Source organism: Anoplopoma fimbria, chromosome 19, assembly GCF_027596085.1.
Source record: "Anoplopoma fimbria isolate UVic2021 breed Golden Eagle Sablefish chromosome 19, Afim_UVic_2022, whole genome shotgun sequence".
Lineage (NCBI taxonomy): Eukaryota > Metazoa > Chordata > Actinopteri > Perciformes > Anoplopomatidae > Anoplopoma > Anoplopoma fimbria.
This window is the reverse complement of record NC_072467.1, coordinates 16,188,730-16,200,980: the sequence shown is the minus strand read 5'-3', so window position 1 is coordinate 16,200,980 and position 12,251 is coordinate 16,188,730. Positions and strand designations below refer to the sequence as shown.

Below are 12,251 nucleotides of genomic sequence, written 5' to 3'. Positions count from 1 at the left end.
GAAGAGCACTAGAAGAGCTGTCTGTCGGTGCTGTAGTGATGACACAACACAGCTCCACTAGATGGCAGCAACACTTCAATAACAGGAGCTAGATGTTACTAGATGTCTGCTTACTGTGAACAATTGAACTTGTGCAAAACAGAGCAGTTATTTTCTCTTTCAGAAGTATTTAATATATTCTGACAATTCTATTAAAGGGTAAATTTGGTATTTTTCAAACTGGACCTTATTTTCACATGTTTTTTGTGTTTAAGTCACTAATGGGGACAACATTTTTGAAATTGGTCCAGTATTGAGGGAGAGCAGACGACCACAGCTAAATGGGCTGTCATGTGATCTCTGAGAAACTCCTCACCGTCAATGAACATCCATTAAACAAGCTTGTTTAGCCACTGACAGGCTCAGATTGTTATTATAAGTATAAGACTACATTATGGAAAGAACCCTACAGATTTAAACTTTTTCTTTATCTTAGGCCTGATCTTGTCTGTTTGCTATTGTGTACTTTCTTGTAGAAGTCTCGTTCTGAAATCTTGTGTCGTGTCCACATTTGTTGAAATCTTCTTAACATTCAGCCATGACATTGTAAATCTTTTAGATAACACTAAGCTACACTTTCTGTCCTCCATCACAGCAAACTCTTACAACACCGGCACACAAGTCACATGAAGCGATCACAAACCAGACGGATCCAGGTCATAAAATAGCTAAGTTAAGGACAGGTCAATTCTTAAACTGACTGATGAAGAGTGTGCGGTTGCTTTTGATAAATCACACATTTAGTTGGGTTTCAGTGTTTTACAGTCACAGTTCATTTGTCAGCACTGACCTGCCACTTCTACTCCTCTTGTCGCCCTTCTCCTCTTCCTCCTCGCAGTCAGACGTGTTGAGGAAGTCGAAGCTGCACAGAGCCGTTTCCACTGTGAGGCTGACCACGCTGGGCGACCGGCTGTGCCTACCGCCCTACACACACACACACACACACACACATCCATAGTCAGACCATAGATCCATAGGCAGGTATGTCTTCAGATGCCTACATGTAAACGCCCTTCATGACTCTCACTACAGTAGCAGATACAGATGAGCATCTATGGACACTCTGACACTCTACAGAGTAATATCATATAGCTTTAGCCACTAATCTTTACAGACCACAGGGCAGATTGCAGGGCATCAGAGCACCAAGCTGACACTGCACTGACCTGAACATTGTGTTTATTTGTGTTAATGCTAATAAGTTTAATTCTATACACTATACACACTTATGTGTTCTCATACATTGTCGTAGCTTTACACACCAAAAGTTATTAACTTGCACTCAGGAGACCGCTGTTCCACGTCATCTTATTTGTCACATAACTAACGTATGTAAGTCACAGCACTTCTGTATTATTATACTACCCCAAATGTTGATTTATGTGTCACCCAACTTTTGTACTTAAACAGGCCCTATTATGCTATTTTCCGGGTACATATTTTTATCTCAAGTTACAGTTACAACATCTTTACATGCGTTAATGCTCATAATCCGCCTTGCTTTTCTCATCCTGGCTGTCCTGCAGCACCTCTTCTCACCCTCTCTCTGAAATGCTCCGTTGTAGCGCTTGCTCCTCCCTCCAGAAAGCAAAGTCTGCTCTGATTGGTCAGCTAGCCCGCTCTGTTGTGATTGATCAACGTTTGACATGCGTTGGAAATGTCCCGCCCCTTACAAACAGAATTCAGCCTCGTCTTCCAGAGCGGTTCAAAACACTGTTGAAGCTGTCCTCGGCGAAATGCAGCGAACACAACTTAAGTTTTCGTTGTACTGCTCTGGCAAAGTGTTGAAAATGAAACGTAGACACTTTTTCTTCATTTCATTCTCCTCCTCCAGAGCTTCAGCTCCTTCTCTCTCTTTTGTTGTTCGAGGGCCAAACTAGTCGGATGAGTTTTACGTCACTTCCGTAACATTATGACCTCATAAAGTTATGGAAGTGAAGGAGGGAATTCAAGCAGCTCAGGAGCAGTGATTCTTCAGGTTTTACACTCTACGGACCTTTTACATGTAAAAAAAAATATATATAACACACCAAAGAAGAGGGAAAAAGTGGAAAAGCATAGAAGGGCCACTTTAAGTAATGCCACATCCGTACTTACTGTAACCCAAACCACAATCTATTCCTAAACTTAACCAAGTAGTGTTGTTCCCTTAACCTAACCAAGTTGTTTCCTGTGAAGATGAAAGTTTAAAAAAACAAAGCCAGTGCCGTTACTTCTACTTGAGCCCAGTTTTTGGCTACATCTCTGGAAGCAGCTTTTCTCATTACCCACAAACGCTGCGTCCTCACCTTCAGTGTGACCTGCAGCAGCTTCAGCTCTTGCTCCAGAAGTTGTAACTCCGGGAACTGGCCTCTGTAATCATCCAGAGAGGAAACCACAGCTGTCAGGGCATCTTCCAGCCCACTGTCCAGGGGACCGTCAACATCCCTGGTAATACAATCTGCTCCTGCACCCGGCATCTCCTCCTCCACCGACACCCGCCGGGCTACATACGTCACGTCGCCACTCTCTGGGCGCGTGTTGCACTCCGGCTGTGGGTGTGTGTTTGTTTGTGACAGAGTGTTAGGGTCCACTGCTTCAGTCCTGGGAGCAGAGGATGATAAGACAGAGCTGGATGTGTCCTGTTGCTTCCTGTGCTGATCTGTGACGTCGTCAGGTGTTGTGTTTTCTTCAAAGACAGCGAGTCTGGATGGTGACATGTCAGCGTCTGAGGCTGTACAGCTGGGCGGCTCAGGAGTCCTGCTGGGCAGCTCCATCTCGATGTCATTGATGGAGAGCCCTGAAGCCAAAGACATCACCTCTCCAGATTCTGCTGACCTGTCTGTCAGCACGATGCCATCGGCGCTGTTTTCACTGATGTGGCTCAGAGAGCGCGAGTAGCAGCGGGAGGCAGGGCTGCTGGTCACCACCCCATCATCCACTATTGTGGAAGACTGTTTCCCTTCGTCCTGTTCCTCACTGTCAAGTCTGGTCATCACAGTGATCGTCCCCTTCTCCTTTTCACTGAAAAATCAGTTTGAGTATTAGTTCATGTTAGTATTGATAGAGCGCGCTATTAACCAAGTATGCAAACACATCTCAGTTCTATTATTTAAAAAAGTTAACTTATTGAGACTGCAAAGTAGAATTCAAATGAATTCAAATGAATTCTACTCAGAAAAGCATAGAGAAATCAAATTCAGACTCTACCTGTCGCTCTGTGCTTGGTGTCCAGATGTGTTAGGAACCTCCCTGATGGTGCTGACTTTGTGGGTGGAGTTTGGAGTTGAGGAGGAGGAGTCTCTGGGGCAGAACGAGACGTCAGGCAGCGAGGAGGAATTCCCACTTACAGCTGGCTTGATGTCTGGTGTCACCACTACTGACTAAAGAGGGAGAGAGACATGGACACGCTGAGTCAAAGAGTTGGTCGTAAAGTGATTTGAAAATGATGAGTAGCACCTACAGTGGGGCAAAAAAGTATTTAGTCAGCCACCAATTGTGCAAGTTCTCCCACAAAGATGAGAGACGCCTGTAATTTTCATCATAGGTACACTTCAACTATGAGAGACAGAATGGGGGGAAAGAATCCAGGAAATCACATTGTAGGATTTTTAATGAATTAATTGGTAAATTCCTCGGTAAAATAAGTATTTGGTCACCTACAAACAAGCAAGATTTCTGGCTCTCACAGACCTGTAACTTCTTCTTTAAGAGGCTCCTCTGTCCTCCACTCGTTACCTGTATTAATGGCACCTGTTTGAACTTGTTATTAGTATAAAAGACACCTGTCCACAACCTCAAACAGTCACACTCCAAACTCCACTATGGCCAAGACCAAAGAGCTGTCAAAGGACACCAGAAACAAAATTGTAGACCTGCACCAGGCTGGGAAGACTGAATCTGCAATAGGTAAGCAGCTTGGTGTGAAGAAATCAACTGTGGGAGCAATTATTAGAAAATGGAAGACATACAAGACCACTGATAATCTCCCTCGATCTGGGGCTCCACGCAAGATCTCACCCCGTGGGGCCAAAATGATCACAAGAACGGTGAACAAAAATCCCAGAACCACACGGGGGACCTAGTGAATGACCTGCAGAGAGCTGGGACCAAAGTAACAAAGGCTACCATCAGTAACACACTACGCCGCCAGGGACTCAAATCCTGCAGTGCCAGACGTGTCCCCCTGCTTAAGCCAGTACATGTCCAGGCCCGTCTGAAGTTTGCTAGAGAGCATTTGGATGATCCAGAAGAGGATTGGGAGAATGTCATATGGTCAGATGAAACCAAAATAGAACTTTTTGGTAAAAACTCAACTCGTCGTGTTTGGAGGAGAAAGAATGCTGAGTTGCATCCAAAGAACACCATACCTACTGTGAAGCATGGGGGTGGAAACATCATGCTTTGGGGCTGTTTTTCTGCAAGGGGACCAGGACGACTGATCCGTGTAAAGGAAAGAATGAATGGGGCCATGTATCGTGAGATTTTGAGTGAAAACCTCCTTCCATCAGCAAGGGCATTGAAGATGAAACGTGGCTGGGTCTTTCAGCATGACAATGATCCCAAACACACCGCCCGGGCAACGAAGGAGTGGCTTCGTAAGAAGCATTTCAAGGTCCTGGAGTGGCCTAGCCAGTCTCCAGATCTCAACCCCATAGAAAATCTGTGGAGGGAGTTGAAAGTCCGTGTTGCCCAGCGACAGCCCAAAAACATCACTGCTCTAGAGGAGATCTGCATGGAGGAATGGGCCAAAATACCAGCAACAGTGTGTGAAAAGCTTGTGAAGACTTACAGAAAACGTTTGACCTCTGTCATTGCCAACATAGGGTATATAACAAAGTATTGAGATGAACTTTTGTTATTGACCAAATACTTATTTTCCACCATAATTTGCAAATATATTCTTTAAAAATCAGACAATGTGATTTTCAGGAATTTTGTTTCTCATTTTGTCTCTCATAGTTTAGGTATACCTATGATGAAAATTACAGGCCTCTCTCATCTTTTTAAGTGGGAGAACTTGCACAATTGGTGGCTGACTAAATACTTTTTTGCCCCACTGTATCTACATCTGCAGAGAGCAGGGACGCCTGCATGGATCACCATGATTGAGCAACTGTCCCCTCCACTGTTGATCTAACTTACAAACCAACCCTTAACAAAGATAATAAAACAGTGATAAACAGAGAAGTAAGCTAGATGAAATCATAATGGCACAAGACTGCAGATCATACAGAAGGTGTTTCTGTTGTCGTGTTACCTTGTGCTGTGTAGAGTTGCGTAGTCCTCCCACAGAAAGCCGAGGACTGGAGGAGTCGTCTGAAGATTCAGATGAATTAGACCACGCTGTTCCGTTCTCTAACTCTTCATGACGTCGGAGCATGTTCTGTAAGAGAGCAGCACTGTTTTAAAAGATGGACTGATGAGAAAGCACCAGCTTAAATTCCTGTTTTTGTCTTCTAGTCCTATTATATCCAGGCCATGAGCATTAACAGACTGACAGCTGACTGTCCAAGACTGGCCAACACACTGCAGAGTCAGTGAGCCATAAGGCGACCCATCTAGCTGGTTCCCACAGTTCACGCACTTAGTCTCTCTTGATTATTTTTGACTGAGTAAGACTCTGGATCCTTCCATCAGTCACACATCACACATTTAAGGACATCTGTCGATTGGGTTCAATTGGGGCTCCAGCTTTTGAGGATTCAGGGTGCATCAGATGAAAAAATCTGGCAAACTCAAATACACAGTCGTTATTATTATCTTCAGTTCATGTAACGAGCATCATTCAACTCTGCTTTGCTCTCTTCCATTCTGCTTCAGTGACATTTGTAGATAACTGAGCGTTCCACTGGAAACTGATATGCCAACAGTATATGAATGTATATCCAAATGTATATTAATGGGAAGTTTCATATAACTGCAATGGGATGTTGCAACATACTGAACTTTACTAAGCTGTTACCAAGACAAACAAGATGTGCCAAAATAAATGGAAATCATTCTTAAAACTATTCTAAATTCTATTAATGGAAATATTTGGTGTAAAATAACATCTATGAGGCTATATTGTAGCAGTAGCATCAAAATGCTAACTAAGCATCTACAAAGTGACACTGTGCTTTCCAATACCCATACTACCATACTATTTAGTAGCCAGAAAAAAAGATTAAGAATGTCCCTATACATAACATGTCAAATGCAGTATGCTAAAAATACCAGGATGTCCTACTGCATCCGGTCACATTTTGCAGTATGCAGGCCAGCAAGCTTTACTGGCTAAACTGACACAGAATCCTCTACGCAGATGATATATGAGAAAGAGAGTCAAAGTTCAAGGTGCAATGGTCTGAGGAAGTAGTGAGTACCAGCTGAATGCATGCTGAATGTAATACTTAGTACTTTGTGAGGGCAGATGGAGCATGTATTAAAAGTAAAAAGAAAAGGAATGTGTTATGGAACTCAGCACCCATCTTAGAAGTTTTAGGGGAATGGGAGTAACCAGAACCCCTACAGAAACATTACATTAGTTAACATACTCATAATAGATTTATTACACAAGGCATAAGTGTGCTTCAAAGGAAGTGCTTTTTGGATTGTCTAACAGCATTTGTCCACTTTGTTTTGCACATTGCTTGGCCAGGTGTGTATAGGTGTAAAAGCAGAATGGGGGCTTGAACCGCTCTTTCAAGCTTACTTTTGTCATTTTCATGCAACTGCTTCCCTCACAGTTCACACTTAGGATGTGCAACACCAGGAATGACCTCAAGGGGAGGATTAAAAGTTGTTGAAGAGACCTAAGGGAGGCCGTGGGATGCTGCCTTTCCATTACTCTTTTTTTAGTTTGACCATTCAGTAGAGTTGGGTTCGATTCCCAGTTTGGCCAGCCCGGTGTATGAGCTTTAACAGGTTCAAAACAAAAAACAACCAGTGCCGGCGCTTTCACGGCGCATGTTGTGTTTGTTAACCAGAAAGTTAATGAGTTTCCAAATATACACCGCTGCCGAACACCCTGCTTCAAACACAGACACTCCTGCATTGGCTTCACTCGGCAGAACCGAGGTTGCCACCTGGTGTTAGTTAAGCAGCAAGTGGGTCCATAAACTTTGATCAATGTTGAACATCGGACAGTTTTTTTATGGTTCACCTTTGTTTTCTCTTACAAACAAGTTCACCTGGATGGTTGTTTGTCTGACTGTCTTACAGACTTTAAACTGTCAGAACCTACATCATACAGAGTTATAGTTCCACGATTCTCCAAGGTTCGTCATCAGAAACTACTGTCTAGGTTCTGTCAGGAGGTTGCCCTATAGGCTAGTGGGGAGCCATATGTATGCAGATCTTCAGTTTGACCAAACACTAGATCAGCAGATTTTCCAGTTCCCGCTCTCAACCAGTGAAATCAGCTGGAGAGATGTTTGGAAACCTTGCATACATATTACCATGAAGACTACTACGAAGACTACTGTTTTAGGTTTCTACTCCACCATTACTGTCACTAGTCAGTAAACCAGTGGGCTTCGTGTTCCTACATTCTGAGGAGGGTTCTAACCCCGTATTGACTTACTGCAGTGGGCGGTCTTGTTGGTGAGCTGTCGCTACAGGGACAGCTCTGGCTAAGCGTGTCTCTGAAGATGTCCAGCAGTGGCCAGTGCTGCCGCCTGGTCAGACTTCGAGGCACAGACTGCACGTCAAAGTAGCAGCAGGTGAAACAGAAGGGAAAGTAAGGGGCCGGTGGTTTGCTGGCTAAAACTCAAAATTCTCTTTCTATGGCAGGTGACATGTGACATGTGATGAATCTAATCAACTCTATGATGAGAACGTTTTTGCTTAATTTTTTCACATCAATTACTCGATTTATCAATAATATACAAAACTCTGCTAAAAGGCCAGAAGCAAACTATATGCAATAGTCTGTGTAAAGAAGAGGTCTGGTCTTTCCTCAGTTCCTAGGTCTGCACTGCTGATCAAACATATGGGGAGTGAATATCGCACAAAATACCAGCGAACAGCGACTTCAAACTAAATATTCCAGGATAACAGTGTTGGAAAAGCATCAGTGGAACATGACTCTGGAGAGAACAAGAGTAAAAGAGAGGCAACTGGAGTACAGCAGAACTCACATAGAAGGCTTGTTCACGTAAAGATGGCGTGTCAGGAGGACTCTGGTTGAAGATGGTTGAGATTCTCTTACTGACGGTTGGAGCTTTGTTGACAGTGCTTGCCACTGACCCCTGGTCATCTTTATCAAATGGACTGATAGAGGGGGAAAAGAGGAATGGAGGAAGGGGAAGACAGAGACAAGAGACAAAATAAATAAACATTCAATGTAAGGAAATAAAGCCACGACAAGGAACTCTGAAATTGAGTTGTTTTGCCGGTACCTGTGGACAGAGGGAGCAGCACCAAAGTTCCTTTACTGTAAATAGTAAAGGGCCTTGAACTTGTACAGTACTTTACTAGTCTTCTGACCACTCAAAGCATTTTAACACTACATATCATCATTCACCCGTTCACATACATTCATACACTGATGGTAGGGGCTACCATGCAGAGTGCCACCTGTCCATCAGGACTCTAACTAATCATTCATACCCATTCACACAGCAATTTGGGGTTAAGTGTTGTACCCAAGGACACATCGTCATGGACTAGAGGAGCCAGGGATCAAACCACCGTTCCTTTGATTGAAGGACGACCCTGCTCTACCACTGAGCTACATCTGCTGAATATTTTCTACTACCACCAAGATCTTTAGAAAACCTCTCATTTCACTGGTTCTGACAGTCTGCCCAGTGCTGATCTGGTTCTGGTTCTCATCAGCAGTTTAGCCTGGGTCTCCAGCAGCTTTGTGTTGGTGTTGGCATGAATTTGTCTGATTTGAGCAGTATCCCACTCGTTGGCATCAATGACAAGCATTAAGAATAACTATATAGAAATAGACATCTTCTCGCTGATGGCCTTGTTACTTATGAAGGTCGTATAGAGGCTTCAGTATTGTGTCGTTTCATAACCAGTTAAAGGTTCCTCACAGCAATGTTCTGTTAATGAATAACACTTAATATTAAACAACAGAACAGTACTCATTAAGCTCAGGATCATTCTCACAGTGACGGGACTGTTGGCCAAACTTACTTCCAGGTGACTTCGAGGCTCAGTTTTATAGTCCCAAGGTCATTAATATCCACGGCAACCGTCTGGGGGAGTGCAGCAAACAGGTCCTTGGTCTCGCAGGAAACACTCCCTACAACCACATGATTGGCTAAGCTCTTCAGCTCTGTCACCTAGGAGACCACAGAAACATGGTTTGATCACGCTACCAAAGCCTTGCTTCTTTCAGCAGGTCAGTTTGTGTCAATCATTCAGGTTGAGACCTTTAGTAATACAAATTAAACTAAAGGACCATTGGCATATTCACTAATGCTAAACACCAAGGGACAACATGAGGTATGCATAGGCTACTGGAACTCTTTTAGTATACATAAAAATAAATCCAAAGTCCTAAAAAAAAAAAATTAAACTGGGAGGGACTGACCTTCACGGAGAGGAAGTCACTGACCAGCGGCACAAACACCATCTCTTCACTGTCCCACACCTGTTTACCGTTGAGCTCTATCCTGCCACGGAGCTTCCACCGCTGCCGACCGTACTTCATAAAGATCTGAACACACACACACACGCACACACACACACACCAGTCTCAGTTACGCATGTGTGTGTATACTTTGTGTTCAACAGTCAGCTTAGTTGTTTTTATTTATTTTATTTTATTTGAGATACTCTTTCATACACTGACAAAATGTCAGAAATGTCAAAAATACAATGCTATCCGGACACTCCTACTTGACCACAGTGATTAATGTTTAACAACATATTAAAGCCACCACAAGGACATTTATTTTTTTGTACATTTGGCGGTCCTTGTGGACAAACGTGGTAGTGTTTAATGTTTAACTGCCCCATGCATTTGCATATTCATATCAGTATTAAATTGATGCTGTTTCATATCCAGTTAACAGTTCCTTGTAGTAACTTTAACAATATAGTAACTACAATAAGCACAATAAACACAGACAGATACAATAATAACTGCATTTTCTTTACGTCTTATTTCAAATCTATATTTATTTATTTGTTATAGTTATTTGTATTATAATTTGTCTTTCATAACTTACACATGTGTACACACACACACACACTCAGTTATTCTTGGTCCTTTACCGTGTACTGTCCGATATTGTCAGTATTCACATTGGTTTGGCAATACTCTATCTGATTTTGGCCATTCCAATCAATACATTTAATTTGAGAGAGAGAGAGAGAGAGAGAGAGAGAGAGAGAGAGAGAGAGAGAGAGAGAGAGAGAGAGAGTGTGAGTGACTTACCTCATACTGGTCACCAGCACACAATCTAGCAAATCCAGCCAGACCTGAAAGACAAATATTATCAGAGGAATCCTCTCAGCTTCTCATTAGACCCGTTGGAACTAATCTCAACATTGGCGGGGACAAACGGGGTCTCCGGTGGTCCTCCCCCATGACATTTGAGCATCAAACACTTCATTTCCTGTATTCTCTGGAATGTTTTTGCCCAAATTTATGGTGGAAATTTCTTTATTTATGTAAAGGAACACACAAAATTCAGGCGCAAAACATATATACTGGAATATAATGAAGACAGGCTCTCAGTCAATCTGTTTTGCTTTCTAATATTTATTCTCTTGTAGATCAACTTCTCTCATTTGTTTAATCTCTGCTGAGTCAACACACATGTAGACATGATATACTCTTCTGTCCTCCTTTGTGTCTTTTGTTTGGAGAAGTAATCTTTTTAAATGTGCATGTGTAGTAAAATAACAACAGTTTGTTAATTTATGATTATGATCATATTTGCTAATGATTATTTTGGACGGGGGTGCAGTAGCACTTCTTTTAATTCTGTATTTCTCATCAATATATGAAGAGACATTTTGGGCATATTGGGACTTGTCAATGTATTAACACGTATATATATTAAAATGACGGCCATATGTGATTTTTGTTGCTGCATGTCTAAGACAAGGAAGAAACCAATTCAAGAAGAGAATGAAAAAAAAGAGGATGAGAGGAAGGAGGGACAGTGAAGACAGACGAGTGAACTAGCCATCCATGTTTCATTCTTACCTTTCATCCTGATGTGGAACTCCCCCAGCTGGTTCTCCAACTCGCTCTCCAACACACACATGTTCTACAGAGAATATCAGCGAGAGAGACATTCATTTATTCATTATTACAGATAACAGATATAAACTACAGAGCTGTAGTTCCATTCCATTCCATCTTAGTCCACTATCTCTCCTCTCCTCTGGTCTCTTTATCTTACCTCTGTGTACTCTTTGTATCCTTTATTTGCCTCTGCTAAACTCTCCCTGGCCTCCTTGCTGATTTGAGAGGCAGTGTAAGCCTTCACCATCTTGTTGGCTCCGTCCCTGAGCCTCCTCTGCAGGCAATAGGCTTCATACAGCTCCTCGATCTGGAGAAAGAGGGAAAGAGGGGGAGATGGTTTCCCTTTATCTGAAGAAGAAAGTTCAAAATGTCCAAACATACATACCATTTTCAACATTATACCCAACAATATGCAATATATATCTATATATATCTATATATATATATATAAATATATATATCTATCTATATATATATATATATATATATATATATATATATATATATATATATATATATATAGATACAGCGGGTAAAATAAGTATTGAACACGTCACTTTAACGTCATTTTAAATATATTTCTAAAGGTGCTATTGACATGAAATGTTCACCAGATGTCGGTAACAACCCAAGTAATCCATACATACAAAGAAAACAAAACAAATAATTTTAGAAATTAAGTTATGTGTAATAAAATGGAATGACACAGGGAAAAAGTATTGAATACATGAAGAAAGGGAGGTGCAAAAAGGCATGGAAAGCCAAGACACCAGCTGAAATCTATCAGTAATTAGAAAGCAATCCTGCCCCTTGTCAGTGCAAATTAATATCAGCTGGTTCAGTCCCAACTGATGGCCTATAAAAAGGTGTCTCATTACCAAGGTGTCACACAAGAAACATCTCATGATGGGTAAAAGCAAAGAGCTTTCTCAAGACCTTCGCAACCTTATTGTTGCAAAACATACTGATGGCATTGGTTACAGAAGGATTTCTAAACCTCTGAATGTTGTTGGGGCCATAATCTGGAAGT

General features: G+C 42.1%; 1 protein-coding gene across 2 annotated transcripts in view; it reads right to left on the bottom strand.

Annotated features, from left to right (window-relative positions):
• Positions 1 to 12,251, bottom strand: part of LOC129107830 (rho family-interacting cell polarization regulator 1-like) — a 66,100-nt gene that overhangs the window by 14,346 nt on the left and 39,503 nt on the right. For both annotated transcript variants that reach the window (XM_054619402.1, XM_054619401.1), the window contains exons 7-16: positions 11,379 to 11,528; positions 11,180 to 11,243; positions 10,403 to 10,446; positions 9,554 to 9,679; positions 9,154 to 9,302; positions 8,142 to 8,274; positions 5,279 to 5,404; positions 3,229 to 3,401; positions 2,328 to 3,042; positions 830 to 963 (exon numbers count right to left, since the gene is read on the bottom strand). In XM_054619402.1, coding sequence (XP_054475377.1) covers positions 830 to 963; positions 2,328 to 3,042; positions 3,229 to 3,401; positions 5,279 to 5,404; positions 8,142 to 8,274; positions 9,154 to 9,302; positions 9,554 to 9,679; positions 10,403 to 10,446; positions 11,180 to 11,243; positions 11,379 to 11,528 — 1,814 coding nt within the window. The remainder of the gene's footprint in view (positions 1 to 829; positions 964 to 2,327; positions 3,043 to 3,228; positions 3,402 to 5,278; positions 5,405 to 8,141; positions 8,275 to 9,153; positions 9,303 to 9,553; positions 9,680 to 10,402; positions 10,447 to 11,179; positions 11,244 to 11,378; positions 11,529 to 12,251) is intronic.